The 25,462-nt window shown below is 30.9% G+C and overlaps 1 protein-coding gene across 6 annotated transcripts; it reads right to left on the bottom strand.

The window, feature by feature from the left end:
- Positions 1-679: 679 nt before the first annotated feature.
- Positions 680-24,696, bottom strand: LOC111679089 (sodium-dependent proline transporter-like). 6 transcript variants are annotated; one of them, XM_046953557.1, is made up of 11 exons: positions 24,250-24,696; positions 5,542-6,132; positions 4,106-4,237; positions 3,857-4,032; positions 3,741-3,781; positions 3,528-3,648; positions 3,120-3,465; positions 2,768-2,925; positions 2,574-2,702; positions 1,704-1,913; positions 680-1,581 (listed from the first exon to the last, which is right to left on the bottom strand). In XM_046953557.1, exons 2-11 carry the CDS (start codon positions 5,999-6,001, stop codon positions 1,324-1,326), a joined length of 2,031 nt encoding a protein of 676 aa, XP_046809513.1. In that variant the 5' UTR covers positions 6,002-6,132; positions 24,250-24,696; the 3' UTR covers positions 680-1,323. The 6 variants fall into 6 exon arrangements, with proteins under 6 accessions (XP_046809513.1, XP_023296351.2, XP_046809521.1 ...); XM_023440583.2 differs by having other exon boundaries at positions 24,382-24,696; XM_046953565.1 differs by lacking the exon at positions 24,250-24,696 and adding an exon at positions 24,022-24,222.
- Between the last annotated feature and the right edge of the window lie 766 nt (positions 24,697-25,462).

Raw genomic sequence — 25,462 nt, 5'->3', positions numbered from 1 at the left:
ATTACTATTTTTGAAAATATAATTTTAATCGCATAATATTTTATCGCGTCTCTTTTATATGTAAATATCAATTTAAAAAATAATTCAATCACGCGATAAACAACACTATTGCAATACAAGTTTCTATACCCTATAACACTATAATGGGGAGAATACTTTATATATTCACAAACGAAGCATGATAGTTAGTTATCTATCTATCTATCTATCTATCTATCTATCTATCTATCTATCTATCTATCTATCTATCTATCTATCTATCTATCTATCTATCTATCTATCTATCTATCTATCTATCTATCTATCTATCTATCTATCTATCTATCTATCTATCTATCTATCTATCTATCTATCTATCTATCTATCTATCTATCTATCTATCTATCTATCTATCTAATTATATATCAAATGACTACATTCCCAGATATTGCACATCTTGCCTCGCCTGACAATATTTAAGTTCAATGCTTAGATCTGAGACCATTTCGCATAAATCGGATAAGTTATTTACTTCGAAATATCTAGTTTATTACCAAAATATTTCGATTTGATTTCTAAACTTTTAATTACATTTTTTGCGTGACCTTGACATAAACATAAAAAATGTTTTCTATAATAATGTTTTTGTTTTTAATTAAATTATAACGATAATTTTTCAATTAAATAAAACAAATACAAATGAATTGGTATTTAATTCGTTTTTCATTATAATTATTTATTTTATAAACATTTATATATTTTTTTTAAATAACAAATTAATTTATATGACAAACAGAGTATAAAAATTGTTCCATAATTGCTATATATAACAGTTAAATATTTTTTACAAATACAATATAATTTTTTGTTATTATAGTTGAGTATTAAATTATTATTTCATTAATTTTAATTTCATTGATTAAATAGTCTTCGTCTAGTGGAAAGAGTTATTTAAAGTTGTCATAGTTTCGAAAACGTTTAAGAATCTTAATCAGACCCCTACATTCAAGTTCACATTTTATTCGAAAATAATTCAAAATATTGTTAAATGCACGGTAAATATATTTATGGACTGATGATCTATTTAAAATATAGGAACTAATTTTCGAATCGTTCGAAATTATTCAACTATAAATTCAGTGATGAAATCGAGCGATTTCATTTAACTCTACTTAGATTGAAGCGCAAATCTTGCTCTGTAGCGTATTGAAAATGTTCGACTTTGTTTGAATAAATAATTTCTATTATAATTTCTGTTTTTTTCAAACTTATCACTAAAAAAACATATTTTGTTTTCATTATTCATAATTTCATATCTCGTATCTCATAAATATTTTAAAATTATCAACAAATTTGATGCTCATTATTCAAAATGACGAGCATTTCAGAGGTGCCCATTATCTCCTCATAAAAACGGCGATTGTCAGCATCGACGGGATGCCAGTCGTGAGGCGCAAAACACTGACGAATACGCTGCTTGAACGAACCCGTGGTCTGAGTAATTTTATAGATCATATACAGCGGCACAACAATGTAAACAAAACTTTGTGTCAACAAAATAAGGACAGAGGGCGGATCGTTGGTGAAGAAGATAATTTGTGCCTAATAAAAAGTTAAATTAATAATAAAAAAATAATAAAATTAAAAGATTAGAAAATAATAAATTAGGAGGCGTATTTTTAATAATGTTTATTTAAATTTAACTATCACTTGGGAATACTTACAATGCCACAGCCTATAAAGAAGGGTGTAACAAAACGCAATAGTATGTTAATTTTAAAATTTGATATCGTTTTGCCCAACATAAATTGCAGATCACACTGAAAACGCTCACGACCATATATCCAAGTCGTAATAACAATTAGGAGTATGGAAATTGTCAAGTGTGTGACAGCTACAATGTCTGGGAGTAGATGGAGGTGTTCAAAACCTTGCTGGGAATAGGATAAAGGTGAAGAAAAGTGAAAAAATATTTAAATTAAAAAAGAACAGAATTTGATTAAAACATAATAACAATTTACAGTTCGTCCAAGAACTTGAACTGAACTAGAACTTAAATAGAACTAAACTAGAATTGACATATAACTGAACTAGAACTGAACTAGAACTGAACTAGAACTGAACTAGAACTGAACTAGAACTGAACTAGAACTGAACTAAAACTGAACTAGAACTGAACTAGAACTGAACTAGAACTGAACTAGAACTGAACTAGAACTGAACTAGAACTGAACTAGAACTGAACTAGAACTGAACAAGAACTGAAATAAAACTAAACTAAAACTGAATTAGAACTGGAAATAAACTGAACTATAACTGAACTAAACTAGAACTGGAATGTGTGACAAGAAGTTATCCCTTGCATCGGAAATTGGATCTATCGGCTTCTAATCTTGTAAAAAGTGTCCCACAGGATTAACTTTAAAGTTTCTACTTTGTGATTTACAAAACGGACTTTAGAAATGTAAATATCAAATCAAATATGATTGATGTGTACTATAGGATAATTCGGTACCCGATAAAATCACTAAACCTAACGTAGCTTAATCAATTACTCAAATTCAGAAACTTTTAAAATAAATATTCTAACTTACCTTTGTACAAAAGTATACTGAAATTAAAAGCATTACTAAAACCAGTCCAATTGTAATACTTGTTTTCTTCGTTCGCAATTTTTCAAATTCATCAAATATAGCCGTTAAAACGGTCATCATTTGAATTATCTGAAATTTGTGAAAACAAATTTATGAGAATGAGATTTCGATTTTTAATTCAAATACTAACTAACCACAGCCGAAAGTTCTGCAAAAAATAACATGGCAAAAAAGAGAAAACTCCACAGATTTGGTAGACTGACGAAGCTGCCGAATAGATAGGCGTAGCAGATGTATATGAAACGCATATTGTGTTGCTCCTCAACTTGGTCATGTAGTATTGCAACATGGTCTGTAATGAAAAAAAAAACTAAATGTTATTTTTAAATTTAGAGAAAACATTCTTTGATCAAAGGACCCTATAATGAAACCTTGAAATCAGAGATTTAAAAGAAGTTGCTCTTTAAAATTCTCAATAAATAAAAGAGTTTCCTGATGATAAGGATCGCTTTTAATAAAAGTGTTTTGATCCATCTGTTTCCTTACCCTCGAAATGATCAAAAGCTATGTGAGAACATAGCGCTGCCATTTGAGTCATAATGAGAAATGTAAAGGCAGTCCAGTATGTAGTTTTCTCACTGTCATGACGGAAACGATTATGACTGGCCAATTGTAAAACGCTGCCACAGCCAGGACCCAAAAGCCACATGGGCATTATAATAGCTGCTCTCATACCAGCCCAAATGGCGGAGTGATGGTTTGTATAGACGTAGGGTTTTAAATAATCCAAAAAATGTTCCCACGTAAAACCAACATACATAAGTAAATGTGTAAAGATGGCAAAAAAGAATGTCATCATAAGGAGACATAAACAGCGAAGGAATTTTCCTATCTAAAAAAGAAGATATTTAATAAAAACTGTCATCTGAAGAATGAACTAAAGTCAATACTTACAAAAGTAACTCTTTTTAAAAGTACCAACATAGTTAGTAACCAAATACCAATAACTGCACATAAAATGGGCCAAGAGATCGATAAGGGATTCGGTGAATTATCATCCGAACGTATAATGGAGCTTTAATAAGAAATAAAACAAAATAAAACTGTAACTAATTAACATTTAACATTCAAGATATGAAATTTTTAAATAACAAAACTAAAACTCACCGAAAAAACTCCACAGTGGCATGAGGAAATAACTCTTCCTCCTTTAAAATTAAGTGAAAAAAATATCAAAATGTTCTTAATAAGTTATTCATTTTTAAACCTGTTTAACTACTTACATCTTCATCATAAAAGTCATGAGTTGAACAGTTGACAGTGTTCCATGTGTTATTACAACTCATCCATGGTATCACAGAATGTAATGAATTGGCAGCATAGACTAAAGGAACTGCAGCAATGATGGCATAGTAAGACAATGATGCAAGATTATGTAGTAAAATGGAATAACCTATGCCTGTAATATGGAAACTGTTGTTAAATTTTTATGTTATTAATAGAGGGGAGGGCTTGTTTTTGATTATAATTACCTTTAAAAATAGGTGCTACTCGAAATACCGTTATGGTACCCGATGATGAGAATTGTCCCAGAAATGTTTGTACACCAAATATTGGTATGGCATATAAAAGGATGCCGAGTAAATAGGGTATTAAACCGTATCCTGAAAATAATACAAAATAGAAATGTATTAATTGAGTCGCAATCCTTACTTACTTTCCACATTATAGCAATATTCAGCATTAGATGGATAGATAGATTGATAGATAGATAGATAGATAGATAGATAGATAGATAGATAGATAGATAGATAGATAGATAGATAGATAGATAGATAGATAGATAGATAGATAGATAGATAGAAAGATAGATAGATAGATAGATAGATAGATAGATAGATAGATAGATAGATAGATAGATAGATAGATAGATAGATAGATAGATAGATAGATAGATAGATAGATAGATAGATAGATAGATAGATAGATAGATAGATAGATAGATAGATAGATAGATAGATAGATAGATAGATAGATAGATAGATATAGATAGATAGATAGATAGATAGATAGATAGATAGATAGATAGATAGATAGATAGATAGATAGATAGATAGATAGATAGATAGATAGATAGATAGATAGATAGATAGATAGATAGATAGATAGATAGATAGATAGATAGATAGATAGATAGATAGATAGATAGATAGATAGATAGATAGATAGGTAGATAGGTAGGTAGATAGATAGATAGATAGATAGATAGATAGATAGATAGATAGATAGATAGATAGATAGATAGATAGATAGATAGATAGATAGATAGAAAAAAGCAGAAACAAAATTATACATCTTCCAATGTGTGTATAGGAAAAGCCAAGTCTTTAATTAAGTACTTCAGCCAAATAATCCGCTAATGTAAGGATGTTCGTAAATAAGGCCTAAAAAGTATCCATCCAGTGACGGAGAGGGATAGCAATAGCTTTTTTCATTAAACCCGAATGGACGCGGAGTGTTTAACTTAGAAGAATATAGTTTATAAAAGAGCCATGATTGGAGCTATGATATAAGTAATTAAGTTCTATTGACAGCATTTTCAACGACCGCTTTAATCGGTTGTAGAAGGATGTGTGATTAGAATCGGATTCTCTAATAGTTGAATCTAAGCAATGATGAATTTCTATCACTAGCCCGGCGACGCCGTTATAACTATAAGTCAAATCCTTAAAGCGAAAAGAAATATTCAACTGTACTACTCTGATGCAAGTTTTTTCCTAACAAAGTTGCCAATGTGAAATTTTACTACTCTGATGCTAGTTTTTCTCCAGCAAGGTTGCCAATATGAAATTCGAAAATACCTACTCATAAACCTTAACAATATAGCACACGATCTTGTAGAAATGAATTGTTTCTTTTCTCGATCGATACAGAAAATTTCTTAGATGTATTAGTAACTTTAACTTACCTCCCAAAAACGACGATACGAATAGTGTTAATTCGGAAAATACAATTGTTCCAAATGCATGACTAGTACAGGCAAAATAAAAGTCAGCGGCCGTTGACCATCGACCTCTTAGTTTATCATATTTAAATGGTTTCTGCAGCGTGTCATACGTTGTGGCATTTGTAATGAAATTATTGTTAAGCCCTATTGTGGGGGGCGTTGTTGTCTGTGAATGTCTACGATGACAATTTAATGTATTGTCTCTGCATGTCATCGTTTCATGATCGTGATCCCCAGCACCGATGCCACCATCACTGCCACTAACACACTCATCGTCTGCGCTAAACACATCTCCATTTGCGCTGTCATAATTGTATTCATGTCCAAGTTCATGTTTATCATTTGTATTCGCATTAGAAGTGGACGATGCCGGCATACAATTGCTTAAATGTTGTTTTGCTTCGGAATACAGTGATTTCATGTCTTTCTTATTCCACACTCTCTGACCCACTGTCACCGTTCGTCTCTGATAACACCATTTAGTGGGGTCGCTGTCGTTTGAAGTGGTACTTTTTCCGCTGCTCACAGCTTCAATTAGATTTGTGTTTTAATCTTGAAAATGAAATTAAATGGAATTAAACAATTATAATATTTTGTATTCATTTATTTATTTATTTATAAAATTTATTTAATTTTCTGCTTGTCTCTCGCTTTAAAGTATCAATTGTGCGATGGTTGTTAATCGTTGGAGATAAAAGTAGCGTTTAAATTGAATTTAAATTTTAGATTTTTGTGGTTCTTAATTTTGTCTGTTTACAAAACCCGTACTGTGAGTACAGATTTTAAATAGATACAATTTTTCTATAATTATATATTGATTTTTGTTTTTAATGGAAACCTTTACTACTAGATGAGGTTGTATAGTCGCAAACTCGATTTAAATCTTGATCAATTTATTTGTTGTCTCATAACTAATTGCATTTAGATTTATTTCTATGGATTTTCAATTCAATTGTTTGTATCTGTACGAGTTCAGTTATAAAGTGGTAATTAAATCATGTTCAAGTTAAATTACAGTTTAGATTTTTAATTTATTTGTATAATATTTTTTTTTTTTGCAAAGCTATTTAATTAGAGGTTTTTTGTAAAATTCTTGTTAAACAAGTTAGAATTATGAATTGAAATTGGGGAAATATAGCGCAATCGTTACAACTGGTCTGTTAAATGATTTGTTGGATCCAGCCTATTGTTACAAAGTTCAATTCAAGTTGTTCAAACATTTTGATTCAAACTTTTCCTTAGGTCCAACCTATTTTGTTGAGCCAAAACTTGATTTTGTTCAAATTTATTGTTGTAAATAATTTCTCATGTTGAAACCGTGATCCGATTTTAGCCCTCTGACTACTAAGATTATTTATACTTTTGGATCTTTTAAAAGAATAAAATTAATTTGCAAACTTATTTGCAAAATTTACTTTTAAAACTTTATTCGCCTTTTAAATTAATTAATTCAATTAAATTTAATAATTTTTTTATATGTACATATTTCTTGTTAAATAATTAAATTTAACCCGGTCATCAATATTGTCAATAAAGCAGTTTTATATTGTCAATAAAAACTAAATAATGTAATTAACTTGAAACACATTTTAAAAACAAAAAACCATATTAATACATACACATAGGCATCTATGTATGTATGTGAATATATAAGAAATAAGATAGTTTAGTGCAATGTATCCAACCATGTGATGACCCTACGTTGGAGGTTTTGTGCTAATGCTGCATTACTTTTGATTTAACTCACAGCGCCAGTTTTGCTTAAAAAAATGCACATTTTATCCACGCCTTAGTCCAGTAGTTCCACAAAAATGCAATGTATCCAAAAAAGACAGTGATTTCCACTTACGTCTAACCACCTGGTTGGCCCTATTTCGTCTTTCGTCATGGATGTACTCTTTATAAACGTCACTTTAGTGTCTGTCCCCTTTGAGAGAGTGGACAAAGAGAGTGGAGAGAGAACTAGCTCATATTAAAATAGTTAGTCACCTGGATACTCAGTGGCTAGGGATAATCCTAAATGTTAGGTTAAATAGGTCGTTCGGGACTATCCTACCAAACTTTTGAATCTCTTTACGATAGCGAAAAACATATAAAAGTGCGATTTAATCCTAAATCTCTTAAAACTCTCATCTGGAACGCGATTAGGCTGAAATTAATGCAATTGTGGCAAATTGAAGAAATACTATCTATCATCTATCTATCTATCTATCTATCTATCTATCTATCTATCTATCTATCTATATATATATCTATATATCTATCTATCTATCTTTCTTTCTATCTATCTATCTATCTATCTATCTATCTATATATATATATATATATCTATTTATCTATATATCTATCTATCTATCTATCTATCTATCTATCTATCTATCTATCTATCTATCTATCTATCTATCTATCTATCTATCTATCTATCTATCTATCTATCTATCTATCTATATATCTATCTATCTATATATCTATATATCTATATATCTATCTATCTATCTATCTATCTATCTATCTATCTATCTATCTATCTATCTATCTATCTATCTATCTATCAATCTATCTATCTATCTATATATCTATATATCTATTTGTCTGTCCATAAACATTACAACAAACGCATTCTACCCAATCAACCATAGTGCTGTAGGGTATATAAAAACGTTCAATTCACACTGGGGGACTAAGACAACAATATTTTTAACTAATACTAAAGATATGAGCCGGCAAAGTACACACAAGCAATAAAAAAAACCTAAAACCATAAATTTAATTAAAATAATTTTACGCACACTTCTGCTACCATTTCTTGTTATTGTTTAAATAATAAAAAATACTCACATATTAATCTCAAGCGGGGGAAAACAATACAAATTTTGGGTTTTATTTTCAAGTGCTAATGACAATTTCGATATTTCCGTAGGTAGAACGCAAGACGGACAAACGCTATATACATATGTATGTAGTTACTTAATGCGTTTAAGCTTTTAAGTTCTTGTTCAATTAAAATTTTATGTAAATTATTTAATTGTTTCTTGTTCTTTTTTTTGATACAAAACTATTGCATGTTTGATTAATTGTCTATTAATTAATAATAATGTTTCTATTGTATTATTAGCTTTGCAAACGATATGTGATTTGATGAATTTGTTTGGGGCAACACTTTGCAGCTGTGACTATAACTTTGACTGCCCAGTTAAAGACTGACCGACGAAAGAAAACAAACAGACAAAAAACAACTCTACTAAATAGAATTGTGTACGCAAAATTAAATATTTTCATAATATTTTAAAAAGAAATAAGAGATTTATATTTAAAACAAAGAAAAAAAGTGAAAATTAAACAACAATAAAATAGTGACGTCTTCAATTGTTATTGCAAAACAAAAAGTAGAAAGAAGCTCGAAATTGAGTACAATATTTGTAGAATTCAACTTAAAAGTACAAATTACTTCATACGCTAATCATCATTAGCAATGCTTTAAGGCAGAGGGGGACTACCTTATCGATTATAAGAATACTAACTTGGCTGCGAATATTATTGTATTTATGGTTGGTGAATCATAACGCATTTGCATAAAAAGTTTTTATTAAAAACAAAGAAATTATACCGTCTATGATGTAAAGTGCCAAAGTTCTTATACATCCTCTGATTTCAGAGTATATATCATCATGACTTATCTTGTTAATATTTTCAATAGTTGGACGTTTCTTAATTTTATTTTAATTTATTTTAAAAATGGACTGCACACAAATAACTTAGGAGTAGAGTGTCAAAGTAGGGCCCGTATGTATATCCGTATGAAAAAGGAATACAACTCTATATATAGGCCGTAGCTTAAGCTACGGCTCAAATCCCCACAACGTACATAACGTGGTGAAACTACTTTTCAGTACAAGAAGACTGTTCAACTCTATTGCCCACAAGCTCTACTATTTCTGTCCTCTCTCCCACAACCTATTTTCCTAAGACCAATAAAATTCAGCTTAGACGTAAATCATCTGAGTGCTGGTATATGAACAAGTAACTGACAAATATTTGACAGATTTGTCATATTTTGAACTATATTATCCTCTCATAGACAACCTATTTTCCTAAATCCAATCAAATTCACTTAAAGAATAGATGTCATCAGCTGAGTGATAAAGTAAACTTGCTAATATTTGACTGATTTGACAAAAATTAACTTTTTCGTTATTATATTGTTAAGGAACCCATAACTAATTAAAGGGCCTTCAGACGATCATACTTTACGTACGACAAGTCTAATGAAAAAGTAAAATGAAATTCCATCCGTATATCAAAAAAGAGAATAAAAGTCGTATGATTTATATCTTTTGTGTTTACACGATTGGTATAAAACAATAAAAAAGTCAGATGGAAACAGCTGTTTTACTTTCTTATATGTGTTTACATAAAAATACATCCCTGATCTAATGCGACCTGCTTGATTTTTGAATCATTTCAAAAAATGAAGAGAGCCATACGACTGTCAAATTTTCCATCTGTATTCTCTCTTAATGTGTGATGGTTTCATTAAATATTGCGTTTAGACGATCCCATCCGTGCTCTTCTGCACAAAATTTTGACAGATCATATTACTTGTGTGATCGTGTATATGTTATAGGCTTTATCCGTCTGTCTGTTAAGACCACAAAAGTTCGTTGAATAGTCAATTAAAATGTGTAAGCAAAATTCTTATAAAATGGATTTAATGGATGGAATTAATTGATCATTGTATTATCATTGATCGTAATCGATAACATTAGGTTCATAGGGCCTTTGCTGGGGTCCAAGGAAAATTTAAGTACAAAAACTCTCCATATCTCGAAAAAAGAAGAATATATTATAAAAGAAATGAAACAAAACTATGTATGAATGTAATGTCGTTCATAGCCGGCCACATGATACCCTACACCAGACAATATGTTGAAAATGGTTATTATTTAAAACAAATAAAGCATTTGATGTGTTTTTAAACTTTATTTCAGAATATTTTGACATTTTTTGGCAGAAAAAAGATTTTTTACAAGAGGGCTCAAAAGGGAGTAGGGGAAAATATGGGCCTATCACTATAAATATTGGTAGAGGAATTAACGAGTCGTGAATCACAACTACTTCAAAGTTATTTATATAGAATTTAAAAGTGTTATTACTGTTTATAGGTAAATTTTGACCTTCGAGTCATTTTCTGAAGTGAGTTTGTATAGGGGGGCTAGGGTCAAATGAGACTTGATCATTACAAAAATCGGTAATGTCATCAAAAGTTGTATAAAACTAAGTTTTGACGACTTTTGTTGGCATAATAAAACATTTAACTTAATTATGAGCCCAAAGTCCCTATTCGGGGGGTACGATTCTGTGGGGGCTAGATGAAATAATAGACCGATTTTAACCATTTTCAATAAGCTTCGTTCTTGGGCAAAAAAGAGTGTGTGCCAAATTTCATGTGATTATCAAGAAAATTGCGATCTGTACCTTGCGCACAAGGTTTACATGGACAGCCAGCCAGACGTACGGTCATAGTTTAATCGACTGAAACGATTCTAAGCCCATTGGTATATTTTAAGGTGGGTATAGGGCGAATATTTTTATATGTTACAGACATCAGCACAAACCCAATATAACCTTCCCCACTAAAGTGGTGTATGGTATAATTAGACTTTTAGGTGATATAATAGATTTTAAATAAAGGGTCTCACGCGCCATTACAAGTTCTCAAATATGACCGAAAATTTTTTTTTCAAAATTTGGGACATTATTACCCTATAAGTGAACTAGAGATTTTAAGATCAAATACTGATTCAACACAGTTTGACCTTCGAGTCATTTTCTGAAGTGAGTTTGTATAGGGGGGGCTAGGGTCAAATGAGACTTGATCATTACAAAAATCGGTAATGTCATAAAAAGTTCTATAAAATAAAGTTTTGACGACTTTTGTTGGCATAATAAAAAAGTTAACTTAATTATGAGCCCAAAGGCTCTATTCGGGGGGTACGATTCTGTGGGGGCTAGATGAAATAATAGACCGATTTTAACCATTTTCAATAAGCTTCGTTCTTGGGCAAAAAAAGGGTGTGTGTCAAATTTCATGTGATTATCAAGAAAATTGCGATCTGTACCTTGCGCACAAGGTTTACATGGACAGCCAGCCAGACGTACGGCCATAGTTTAATCGACTCAAACGATTCTAAGCCGATTGGTAAATTTTAAGGTGGGTATAGGGCGAATATTTTTGTATGTTACAGACATCAGCACAAACCCAATATAACCTTCCCCACTAAAGTGGTGTAGGGTATAATTAGACTTTTAGGTGATATAATAGATTTTAAATAAAGGGTCATTACAAATTCTCAAATATGACCGAAAAAACATTTTTTTCAAAATTTGAGACATTATTACCCTATAAGTGAACTAGAGATTTTAAGATCAAATACTGATTCAACACAGTTTAATGACAGTTTAATCCATTATAAATGTAAAAATTGGTCTTTAGGTTACAAAATTTATTGGTCTTTGTTGTCTATCCTTTTCTCTTAAAATATTTGGTCAATATCGATTTTTTTAAAAAGGTCTCTTCGCGCCATTATAACTTTTCAAATATGATAAAAAACGGGGGTTTCCAACTTTAGTACATTATTAACCGATAAGTAAACAAGAAATTTCTGGGTTTTAAAAGGAATGAGATACTGATGGCAAACACAGCTTACAAACGAATAAGGATATAGACATATGTAGATATTAATGGGTCAACGATGATTATTTAGATGTCTTACTCGGTCTATAGTATGGATGCCCAAATATATATGTACTCCCGTGCTCTCGTAAGGCGTGCCATAACTTTACCTTTTCTGATAATTAACGAAACAACAACAACAACAAAATTAATCAGTCAAAATGATTAAATTCATGGAATTTTGAATATTTTTAAACATTTTTAAAATAACAATGAAATACCAAGAGACATCTTTAATGAAATTAAATAATTGTTGTTATTGTTGTCTTTAACTGATAACTTGTATATATGCATATATATAAGTAAGTATTTAAAAGTATATAGATTTTGTTTAATAATTATTTTAAATAATATTTATTTTGTATTTACTTTTATTTTTTGCTGTGATTAGGTCTTATTTATATCATTACTCTTTGTACATTTTGAAAACAAATGAAATTATTATTATTTTAAATAATATAAAAAAGTAAACAAGTAAAATATTGTTTATATAATAAATTATTAAAAATAATTAAAATTTTATATACAAAAAGAAGCATATTTAGTTTGGAGTTGCCATTTTAAATTAAAATAATAATTAAAAAAAATTTATTTTAAAAATTAATTGTTCATTGTTTAGAGCATTATTTACAAATTCCAGAAATCTGTAAATAATAAACAATTTTTATTAAAAAAAAAAACAATTGTTCAAAAAAAGTTGACATTGAAAAAAAACTGACATTCTAAGTTTTCTTGATAATTTTAATGTTTTAAATATATAGTGTATGACCGTCAAAAAATTATTTACGAAATGGCTAATATTAGACAAAATCTGTTAAATCAATCCAATTCGATTTTAAATTGCACAATTGGTTTAGAATTAAATATATTTTTATTGGTCACATATCTCAGTTCGGTTCGGTAACTGAGTTTAGTTCAGGAGATACTGTTTTTCAAAATAAGTTGCTAAATCATATTCCGAAATCAATTTTTAAAAATATTCTGTAATATTTTTCAAATTGTTAAACAAAAATTATAAAAAATTATCTATAAGCTCTTTCTGATTCGATTTAACAATATTTGTCTGTCAGATCAAGTGAGCACCAATCCATATTCTGTGAATAACGGCCCATATTTGATCTTCTTTCATCAATGAAAGATGTTAATATATGGGCAATCTCATATCAAGTGATTCAACGCAAAAATTGGTTGGATAGTAGGCTAGAAACAAATTTTCAGCTTTATCGGAAAAGAAATGTCGGACTTAGAGGTAGTCAAATTTAGGCAATTTGTTCATACAGAGTTTTATTTAACTTAACACCTATTGGTCCAAGCAAAAATTGTCCAACTGAGTTCAAATAGCTATTACTTAGTTGTTTCAAAATCGGCAAAATCAGACCCAATATAGGGATTCATATGATGGAGAATTACTCTTTTGTTGGCATTTCGTTAGCAACACATCAAAATATTTGCTGTATATACCACCAACATGGTCGTTATTAGATTCTTAGGTGATCAAGCGATGTATGTTGTGTTGTCTCTCCGAATGTCTGTTGAAAACACTATAATAAAAACTGAAGAAACTAAAGTTCAGAAATATCACAAAAATTAGAGTGGTATATAAGATCGATTCATATTTAACACTATAAAATATGTTAAAATTTGAGTGAGTGAATTATTTAGAAATATGCAAACTGGCAACGTTGGAAGATCTATCAAAAGTATATACATAGCTTAAAGCCAATACCTTTCATTTGTCGTGGTAGTTTAACTCTGTTCTTAACAGACCTACAGACACGCTGTGCTCCGAAGTCTTGTCTTGTTGCTGAAGATCCTACCTTGATCTGCCAAATACGTTTCTAGGTGCTGATAATGAAATAATAAAAATCATTCTATGAGTATGATCGTAGATTGTTGCCGAATAATGCTTCAGATTTCACTTAAAGATTGATAGATAGAAAGCAACGGAATTACAATGAATAAACTTCTTGAGCAAACTGCTTGTACATGGACCGGTAACAGTCATGTATATGAATTGCGACCTGCTTGTATATTGTAAGTCACAAAGGAGCTATGATGAGTCTCCGCTAAGAGTATTATATGATAACGACAGTCGGATTGAAGGAATATTTTTTAAATCATTTAAGAAAGATCCAGGGAAGAGGGATAGTTACCTGGTCACTCAGAGGTAGTCGGTAGGGAAAGAACAGCTCTATGCAACGATTACTTAAAATTATCGTGGGTGGGACTGCAAAGATAATACGCGAGGGCAAAACGAAAAGTCTTTACGAAATAAGCAAGTTCGAGGTCAGTATGATGGTTCTGTTCTAAGTGAAACTCTAAGAGCGGGGTTTTGAGTTGGCAATCAACTGTATTTTGGGTTTGTGTTGATGTTTGTAATGAACAATAATATTAGTCCTATACCCACCATTAAGTATACCAATCGGAATCAGAATCAGAATCATTATTTGAGTCGATTTAGCTATGCCCATCCATCAGTCCGTCCATGTAAACCTTTTAATCAAACTACAGGTCGCAATTTTGAAGATAATATCTTCTATTGTCCCAGGGGCGAATCCTATTGAAAATAGTTAAGATCGGTTCATTATTTCACCCAGCCTCCATACGACTGAACCCCGGAATAGAGCTTTGTAAAAATTGTATTTAAACTATAGGTCGCAATTTTAGAGATAACTCAATGAAATTTGGCACATGATCTTCCATGGTACCGTAGACAAAGCTTATTAAAAATAGTTAACATCGGTTCATTATTTCACCTAGCCCCCATACAACTTAATCCGCCAAATAGGGCTTTTATGTTCATAATTATGTTTTATATACTCGTATCTCGAGTTCTCGGTTCATTATTTCACCTAGCCCCCATACAACTTAATCCGCCAAATAGGGCTTTTATGTTCATAATTATGTTTTATATACTCGTATCTCGACAAAAAGCCGCAAAACCAAATTCTATACTAGCTTTGATGACCCTCATGAACTTTATAATTATAGGGCCTCATTTGATCCTAGCGCCTACAAAAAGACCCCTTCAAGATTTACCTTAAATGTCCAAAATTTTATTGAACAATAAATGACTTAATTGTATCTGGGGCAAGGTACACTTTAACTTAAATACCTTATTATAAAAAGTAAATTACATATTATTCGTATACAGTTGTAGGGTATTATATGGTCGGCCTCGTCCGACTATAACTTCTTACTTGTATTTCTTTTGATTTAATATAATTTTGGCTCTAAAACTGAGAAAAAACACATTTAATTCTTTATTCAAACAGATAGTCAAGGCGTGAAACAGTACTGTAAGTATTAATGTAGTGTGATCACATAATTCGACCACTCCTCAAACATTCCACAATATCTTTATGTACGCTTTGTTTTAGTTTAATGCTCATTAAAATTGTTTACATTTTGTGGGAGAATTATTATTGTTTTTTTTTTGCTTAACAAAACTTAAACAAAAAACAGCTGTTTTTTGTTTTGATAATTTTTATTGAGATACATTTCTTTGTCTACTTATAAAGAGAGAGAGAAAGATAAGTTATAGAAAATTTGTTGTTGTTTCACGCATTGTAGAGCATTTGAAATTCTATTGTATGTTTTTATGTAGTTTTTTTTCTAATTGTTAACAACGTTTAACCTTAAATGCAATTCATGGCAATAACAAAAAATACTTATAAACAATATAATTAAATAATTTTTCTTTGTTTAATAAGTGTTTAATTTAACTGACAGTTAGCAAAAACAAACACACTTTTATTAAGGAAGTTTAAAGAGCAAAATCCAAAGATGAAAATTGTACAAATTATTCATTCATTCATTGAATAATCAGCCCACTTAAAGGTTTCTGGGTTAAATTTTTAAATGTTCAAAAAAAAAAACTGTCATGCACTCGAAAATTACAAATGTACATTATTGCAATTACATATTTTTATTGCGTTTATTTGCTAACAAATCACTTTTAATTTAAAAAAAAAATTGTCTCCAACATCCGCATTTTTAATCAGTTTCATTTGTATTTTCCGTCTATTTTGCAAAAAAAAAGAAATGTTTTATTTTTATAAAAAATATTTTAATTATTTCTCAAGTGTATTAATAATAGAAAATGTAAGTGTGTAAAGTAGATTCAAACATACTGAATAATTTATTTTACATATTAACATTTGTATGTATGTTAATGTGTGTATCTACTTAAGTCAAGTATTTTGTTATGTTGTTATTGTTTTTGTTTTTTTCATAAATTTTCAATATCATTAAACTAAAAGCAAAAATAAAACAAACAAAAATCTCTACACTTGTTACTAGGCGTAGTGGAGGAGGGTCTTTTAATTGCTCCTGGGTGCATATGTACATAAACAAAAACATACATTAATATCCCAACAAACATATTCCATAGTAGAAGTTACATGTAGCCCTACAAATTGCTTAAGGGCCCTTTAGACCATCACACTTTACGTACGACAAGTCTAATGAAAGAGTAAAATGAAATTCCATACGTATAACAAAAAAGAGAATAAAAGTCGTATGATTTATATTTTTTGTGTTTACACGATTGGTATAAAACAGTAAAAAAGTCAGATGGAAACAGCTGTTTCACTTTTTTATACGTGTTTACATAAAAATACATCCCTGATCTAATGCGACCTGCTTGATTTTTGAATCATTTCAAAAAATGAAGAGAGCCATAGGACTGTCAAATTTTCCATCTGTATTCTCTCTTAATGTGTGATGGTTTCATTACATATTGCGTTTAGACGATCCCATCCGTACTCTTCTACACAAAATTTTGACAGATCATATTACTTGTGTGATCGGGTAAAGCCGGCTTTAGCAATAGGGTTCTATAGTTGAAACGAAAAGTCAACTTTTCAACAAAGTCGAAAGATTTTTGCATTTAGTTAAAAGTCGACTTTTCGACTTTTTCAGTCAGTTAAAAGTCGAGTTTTAAATTTTTCCACTTTTAGTATTTTGTAAATACATAGTCGACTTTTTCCGACTTTTCGACAATAACAGACTTTTTGACTATTTTTGACTTTTCGACCATTTCAGACTTGTAGACAATTTTCGACTTTTTCTGACTTTTTTTTGATTTTCAACAATTTTCGACTTATTGACTATATTTGACATTTTTCGACTTTTTTCACAGACGATAGTTGCATTTAGTTAAAAGTCAACTTTTCAACAAAGTCGAAAGTCTTTTGCATTTAGTTAAAAGTCGACTTTTTGACTTTTTGCATTTTATGCAAAGGCGATTTTTCGACTTTTTCAGTTAGTTAAAAGTCGAGTTTTAGATTTTTCCACTTTTAGTATTTTGTAAATACATAGTCGACTTTTCGACAATAACAGACTTTTTAAATATTTTCGACCATTTCAGACTTGTCGACGATTTTCGACTTTTTCCGACTTTTTTTTCGATTTTCAACAATTTTCGACTTTTTTCGACTATTTTCGACTTTTTGACTATATTTGACATTTTTCGACTTTTTTCACAGACGATAGTTGAGTTATCGACTTTTTTGGAACAAAATAGTCGACTTCGACTTTTTGACTTTTTTTTGACAAAAAGTCCATTGTTCGATTATTTTATAGATTTATAGAACCCTACTTACCAATAATTTCGCCAAAGTATAGATCTTTTAAGGTCCGAAAAAGTGACTTCAAAAAGTCAGAAAATTTACAATATAATTTATATTTATAAAGTTTCCCTCAAGAGTTTAAATGTTCAATTAATATTATCGAAAGATATTTAAAACGAAACTTCAGTAAGCTCTTCGAAATGTATGAAGGGACATACTTATGTTTCTGCCTACTAAATATGTATGAATGTATATAAACTTATTTGTGTATTGATTAAATGAATGAAAACAAAAAAGCCATTGACCAGGAGTCAAAATTTGCATACAAAACAGATGTTGCCAGATGTTACTTATAAACTCGTGACACATTGCTTAATTTTGGTATGTGTTTGTGCTGATGTTTATGGTGATGTAGGGCCACCTTAAATTATACCAATTAGCTCAGAATCACTTTCTGAATCGTTTGCCTGTGTGTTCATTGCACGCTACAGGGTGCAATTTTCAAGATAAGCTAATGAAGTTTGATCGAAATCTGTTCATTATTTCGTCTAGTCCCCATACAACCGTACCCCCCGAATAGGGAATTTGGGATAATAATTATGTTAAATGTTCTATTATGTCAACAAAAATCGGCAAAACTTAGTTTTAAAGAATTTTAAATAACATTACAGATTTTTGTAATGATCGGGGCTCATTTGACCCTAGCCTCCATACAAAGTCCCCTTCAGAAAACGAATTGAAGGTCAAAATTCACCTATAATCACTAATAAAACGATTAAAATCTACATAAATAACTTTGAAGTAGACGTCAATACCTCTACCAATTTTAATAAGGATAGGCACGTGTTCACCCCACTCCCCTTTTGAGTGCTCCTGCAAAAAATCTCTATTTTTTGTCAACAATAAGTAAAAATATTTAGGAATTAAGTTTAAAAACAAATTAAATGCTTTATTATTTAAGAAATAATCCACATTTTTAACGTACTGACTGGTGTAGGGTATCATATGGTCGGCCATGTCCAACTATATATATTCATACTTATAATGGAGTTAGTAAACCACACTGCTCAATAGGAAATCGGATGTTTAAAATCTATACGTTCATTAGTATAACCCCGTCACTAATACACTATTACATGTACTCGTAAATTTGAAAGACTCTTCAAATCATTCGGAGAGGACTCCCCATTGAGGTCTTTGAAGTTATTATGGTTGATCCAATGACATTTTACACCCAATTTACACGATGATTTTTTTTCATGTTTGCCCAGACGTCTGTTTTCATGTTTGTCGGTGATTGGTGGTGAGCGGGGAAGAGGAGAATGGGGGGTAAGAAAACAAACATGATTTGGGATTTTCATGATTGTTTTTGACATTCCTCTTTAAACTGATTCGTACTGTTGATATTATGCTCATGTAAAATAAATAATTATGTCTTTTTTTACATGAAAACATTAAAATTTGCATTAAAAAAATACTATAGCGTGTAATTAAATTTTTTTTAATCAAATTAAATGGTTTTTATGTTAAAAATTTCATTTTATTTTTACTACGAATAAGTAATTAAAAAGGATTATACAATTAAACATCAAAAAAAGACATGCATAGTTGCATGTAAAAAATCACCGTATAAATGTTCATGATTTTTTTGAAGATTCTCAAAAGAGAATTGGAAAAAACAGACGTCTGAAAAGTCTTCATGTAAATTGCGCCTTAGTCAAGATAATATTTTGAATTAAGATCGAGAAACCCCGTTTTGTTAACTCTGCAACGTCCTCTTGTGAAATAGCATTTGGGAATCGTTGTGTTAGAAAATGTTACAAAAGGTAAAGGTTGGGATCAGATAACAAGATTTACTTGTTATTTTAAACTTATAGAATTAGACGACTTGTAAACAGATAACAGAACTGGATTGGTCTTCTACAAATATCGTATGTAACAATATACTTCACATAAAAGCGGAAAATTCGGACCTAATTGTTCAACACATTATAGAACGACCATTCGTATCGAACTCTGATTGTGAGTTCGAAATAGTGGTAAAGTGTATCTTCTTTGATTCATAAATACAACTGGCCTCTAACGGTTTTATTCCCGACTTTGTTTGGAAAATGTTAGAAACTCAATTTCCCAGACATACTTCTCAGACTCAATGTTCGTGAGGGATGTTATATTCTAAATAAAATTGCTCCCAAAATATTCGCATTTAATTAAGGGTTTCACATTGGCAATTATTCGTGAGTGCCCCATCCATTTAATCCAAAGCTTACCTCTGGATAAGTATTCGTAAAAGGCTCTCTAACTATTAACCTTTTCTGGCACCATGTTTATGATAATTCACTTTAAATATTATATTATTTCTGTTTCTTATTATAGAACAACACTACAATTATTGTGTTCATAAACGCTTAATAAAATTATCGATAGTTTATTGTAGAAATTTTTTATTAAAAATGTGAATATGAGGAAAAATATTTAGTACCTTTTAACAAATCTTTAAAAAAAATTATCACTGAAAATTAGTTTTTTTCTGTTGTTATGCACTCGTTAAAACGTTGACTTAAATGTTGACTTTATATTTATAAATGCATGTATCCACTGTTTGTATAAATTGATATCAGAACTGTAAAAATCCAATTCCCTAACCTAAATCAAATTTTAATGTTTATCTGCCTTAAAATGCAACATATTTTCTGTAATTTGTCTACCAAAAATCACAGCACACCTTATTTATAAGTATGGCATCATTAATTTGTAAACTACCAGGTATTTGTTCTCACTTTTACGATTTCATTTTAGTTTTTCTTTTTGTTGTTCTTCACCACACAAACCGAAAAACATAGTGTGGGCGTTTGGCCGTCTGCTGCAAAAAATGTTTCTAAATATTTGACTGTCTAGTTAGACACGGTGTGTCAGTCGAAAGCGATAAAAAATGTAAACAAAAGCAAAAGAGCATAAATAAAACAGCCAAACGCCAAGACATAAAGAAAGAAACAAATATTAGTTACACAATGCATTTGATTTTGAAAGAATAAAGAAAAAAATATATATATTAGTAGAAGTAGATATTCTTACTCGTAAAAATCACACTACTAAGAAACAAAGGGAATATCAAATACAAACCGGCGCCATAAATATATTTTTTATTATTTAAATATGTAAAAATGTGCTATGATTGGCAGTGTGGTCTCTAAGATACCCTATGGGCTAAAACAACCATAGTTACTACTAAAGCGATATAAGCCCAAATTAACTCAACATCTTCAAATGTTTTCATCGAACGAATGCCGCCCTAATTACCTTTTGGTTGTCGGTAAATGAATTAACACCTGTTCAGTTTACTATTTCCTTGAATTTTTTGACCACTGCTTGGAAGCTAGTTTTATGATTGGGTAATTTGTAGTACATTTTTATTTCTGGGTCTTTAATATAGAACTCTAGACCTGCTGTCACCTAATTTAGAGCCATCCGTATAGCAACGGATGTCTACGGTAGTTATACCCTACACCACTTTAGCGGGGAGGGTATATTGGATTTGTGCTGATATTTGTAACGCACAATAATGTTGTAAACCTTGTAATCAAACTACAGATCGCAATTTTGAAGATAGTTCAATGAAATTTGCTACATGATATAATATTGCCCCAGGAACGATCCCTATTGAAAATTATTAAAATCAATGCATTATTTTACCTGACCCCTATACAACTGTACCCCCGAATAGGGCTGGTAAACATTGTAACCAAATTACAAGCATTTTTGGAGATAATTCAATGAAATTTGGCACATGATCTTCTATGGTACTGTAGACGAAGACTATTGAAAATGGTTAAGATCGGTCCATTATTTCACCTAGTCCCCATACAACTGTACCCCCGAATAGGGCTTTTAAGTTCATAATTATGTTTAGTCTAGTAGACCGGAGGTGTTGGGTTCAAATTCCATCTGAAGCACTGGTTGTGGAGCGCACAACAAGCCAGAGGCCTTAGTGTATATCTTCGGATTTGATGTATATACCTTCTCCTTTCAATCTTTTTCTGTAGTCAAAAGTTTTTCTCTATATTGTCATAGTATAATGCTGCATAATTAACAAATTTTAGATTATTTAAGTCGTATTATGTAAAACGAATTAAAACATTTTCATTACTAAATATTTATGATCAATACTTTGAAAACTTTATTATTAAAAAGCTAATCTTACAATGTCCCTTATTGCCCTTTTGTTCACAATTGAAATGAAATAAGGATCTAACGTTTTAGCTGAGTTATTCACAAACAATTCTTGCTTGCCGGTTAGCGATCAACCTCTGCTGGAGTTCGAAAGGGTATCAGTAACTATGCCAAAGTTATGGAAAGTATTATTTAGAAACCAACAATTTACTTAACGACCACTAGTACCACCACTTTCATAGGGGTCGCTCTACGGGAGAATTAATAGCCTTCCTTTCGGAGAAATGGTGTCATTCCATTCACCATTTTGTAATCGCACTATACGAATTGTTATATAAGGGATATAATCAAATGAGTTCAAGATTAATTCAGTGGTAACGTAAGGGTCCGTTCTATCCCCTACCTTATTTGTTATCTTTATAAATGACCTTCTTTGTCAAACTTTCAATTATATCTACTCTTTTGCGAATGACAGCAGTATCTGCCATTCTTAGGCCAAGCACTCTAAAGATTGGGGCAATGAGGCGCAATATGAATGAATCGCTTAATCACGACATGTTTAAAATCTCTGAACGGGCATGAAAATTCAGCGCGATGTCCGCTGGACTAAACACGTTTTTCAAGTGTCGAAAGAAGTATTCAAGTGTTTCGGTTTTTCGATACGGTGTGAGACATACTTCACTCCATCTGACCTTTTTACTATTTACACCACTTATATCCGACCAAAAATGGAATACAACTCTTATGTATGGACCGGAGCTTCGAAATCTATTTAGGAGCTACTCGATCGCGTACAGGTGTTTCTTTCAAATTAGGGAACTTGTTCCCAATACCCGTGTATTCTTGCGTAACACACGTTTTTCTTCAAGAACACACCAATTTGTGGTAGATTGGCCAGAGGAGCGCACAACACACTAAAGGGAATTCATTCTTCAGCCGCACTTTTCGTATGTAGAATAAACTTCTTGCAGAGGTATTCCCTGCCACTTTCGATATAAGAAGATTTAAATAAAATGTCCACTAACACTACTCCCTTTATCCTCCTTCCCACAACCTATTTTCCTAGTTTCAATCTACATACTAAATACATTTAAAACAAGTAGGAAAGTATAGTCGGGCATGGCCGACCATAAAATACCCTACACCATGAGTATATTTTAAAAAATTTTATTTTTTTTATAAAGAAACTTTTATGTTGAATATTACCATAATTCCAAAATATTTAAGCAATTTATTGATAAAAAAAAACTAAAATTTCTAAATGTAGCTTTATATAGGTCAATTATGGGCCGATCCTCGGCAAATTTGGGAAAAGGATATATTTTTAAATAACAGTTAGTTTTTTTCAGTTTAACTGCGATACAAATGGTTACAAGTCAATTTTAGACGTTTTAGACATTTTTTGAGGGGGGGTTTGTATGGGGGCTAGGGTCAAATAAGAGCCGATCCTTACGAAAATCTGCAGTGTTATTTATACTTATACAAAACTTATTTTTGCCAATTTTTAGAGAGATAGTATAATATTTGACGTAATTATGGCATAAAAAGTTCAAATCGGGAGGTACGGTTGTATGGGTGCTAGGTGAAATAATGGACCGATTTCAACCATTTTCAATAGGCTTTGTCCCTGTGCCAAAAAAACATTCTTGGTCCAAATTTCATCAAATTATCTTTAAAATTGCGGCCTGTATCTTGCGCACAAAGTTTACATGGACAGCCAGCCGGACAGACGGACGGACATGTCTTAATCGACTCAAAAAGTGATTCTGAATCGGTCGGTATACTTAAAGGTGGGTATTGGACCAATATTTTTGTATGTTACAAACATCAGCACAAACGAATAATACCCTCCCCACTATAGTGGTGTAGGGTATAAAAATGGATGAAAGAGCGCACTCCAACAAATAATACCGATATTTCTTCAAGTAGGGTATGTGATAAACATTAAATACACACTTGCACTACCTACAATTTAATCTGCTGCAATACACGTATTTTGTTTTATAAGGTTGTTTACTTTTTGTTGTTGTTTTTTTTTTATTCTTTAGATTTTGTTGTTGTATTTTAATTCTTGGTGGTTAATTATGAAAGCAATAATTTATTTTATTTTAAAATCGTTTAAAACTGCTATTGTTTTTTGTTACAATTTGTTTTTTGTTGTTTTAACAATTGGCCTTTTAATAGCAAACATACCTACAAACATACATTTGTATATAAATTTCATAAACAATTTAATTTCTAGCTGGAATCTTATTAAATTTCCTGTTAGTGTTTTATCTTTGTTAAGTTTTATAAATTAATTAAGCATTTCCTTTTATCACTCACAGTGAGTTATGTGGTTTACCACTTTTGCACTTGCAAACAAAACACCACCAACAACAACAACATTTATTAAATGCCTTTTTGCACTTTCCGTTATCAATATAAATATATAGTCCTCCGATATATTTGTTTCTTTTTTTTGTTTTCGCAATCACAAACTAAAACCGCGTCTGTACTGTATTACATTTCCCAGGTAATGGGGATTTTTTTCAAAAATATTTTTCACTTCTTCCAGTTTCAGCAGTTTGATCAACAATAAACGTTTAATCGTACATTAGAGAAAAATATTTCACTTGTTGCACGTCTTTATTGCACCAAATGCAAACAACAACAAATTTTTGCTATTCGTTCCCAGTGATATCTTCGTTTGTGAAGCTTTATTTACTTTTTTTTGTGTTTCGTCGTTGTTTTGTGTATTTTTTTTTTCAAATTTTCCCCATTGAATTGCTAGTAACTAGCAGAACTCTGATATGGTCATGTGTACGAGACAACCAAATACATTCATCCATACACACATTGATTCCCTGACTGCCTGCCTGCACTAGACAAGCCATAGAAAAAACACTTCACTTCACTTACTTACTCATACAACAGGTCGTCATCATTTAGCATTAATACTGTGTACATAATATAACAAATACTTTGGAATTTAAGGTGACCAAGTGTTGCCAAAAACAAACAAAATTTGTAAACTTTTCCTTATATGAAGAGAGTGTCTTTGTTATCAACGCACATGGTTATGTGTAGTGAAAATTTAACCTTCTCTTGTTTTATTGAACTTCACCACTTTTAGAGATTCAACCTTAAATATTCGCCAGAAATCATATATTCTACTTGGAAATCCACCATAAACTGCCAAGGAATGCCATGCTTTAGAATAAAATCTACTCTGGTGCAACTAGTTCCCCAATGGAACAAAGATTTTCGGTACAGAAAAAGCAATTTTTACTTAGGAAGAACAAGAAGTACAACAACAACAACTACAGAGCAAAACAAATCGTTGACCTTTATAAATTGATCTTAGCTCCAGGAATACCCGATTTGCAATTGACCAAAGAAAACTCCATTTCTGTCTTGTACAAAT

The sequence above is a fragment of the Lucilia cuprina genome, chromosome 2 (assembly GCF_022045245.1).
Source record: "Lucilia cuprina isolate Lc7/37 chromosome 2, ASM2204524v1, whole genome shotgun sequence".
NCBI classification, from domain to species: domain Eukaryota; kingdom Metazoa; phylum Arthropoda; class Insecta; order Diptera; family Calliphoridae; genus Lucilia; species Lucilia cuprina.
Note: the sequence above shows the minus strand (reverse complement) of the source record. Positions and strands in the feature narration are given on the sequence as shown.

Coding starts and splice junctions, on each gene's coding strand:
- LOC111679089 (XM_046953557.1), bottom strand. CDS start 6,001: ATGAAATCACTGTATTCCGAAGCAAAACAACATTTAAGCAATTGTATG. Junction 3,782..3,856: donor ATGACTTTTATGATGAAGAT/GTAAGTAGTTAA, acceptor TTAATTTTAAAG/GAGGAAGAGTTATTTCCTCA. Junction 3,649..3,740: donor GCCACTGTGGAGTTTTTTCG/GTGAGTTTTAGT, acceptor TTCTTATTAAAG/CTCCATTATACGTTCGGATG.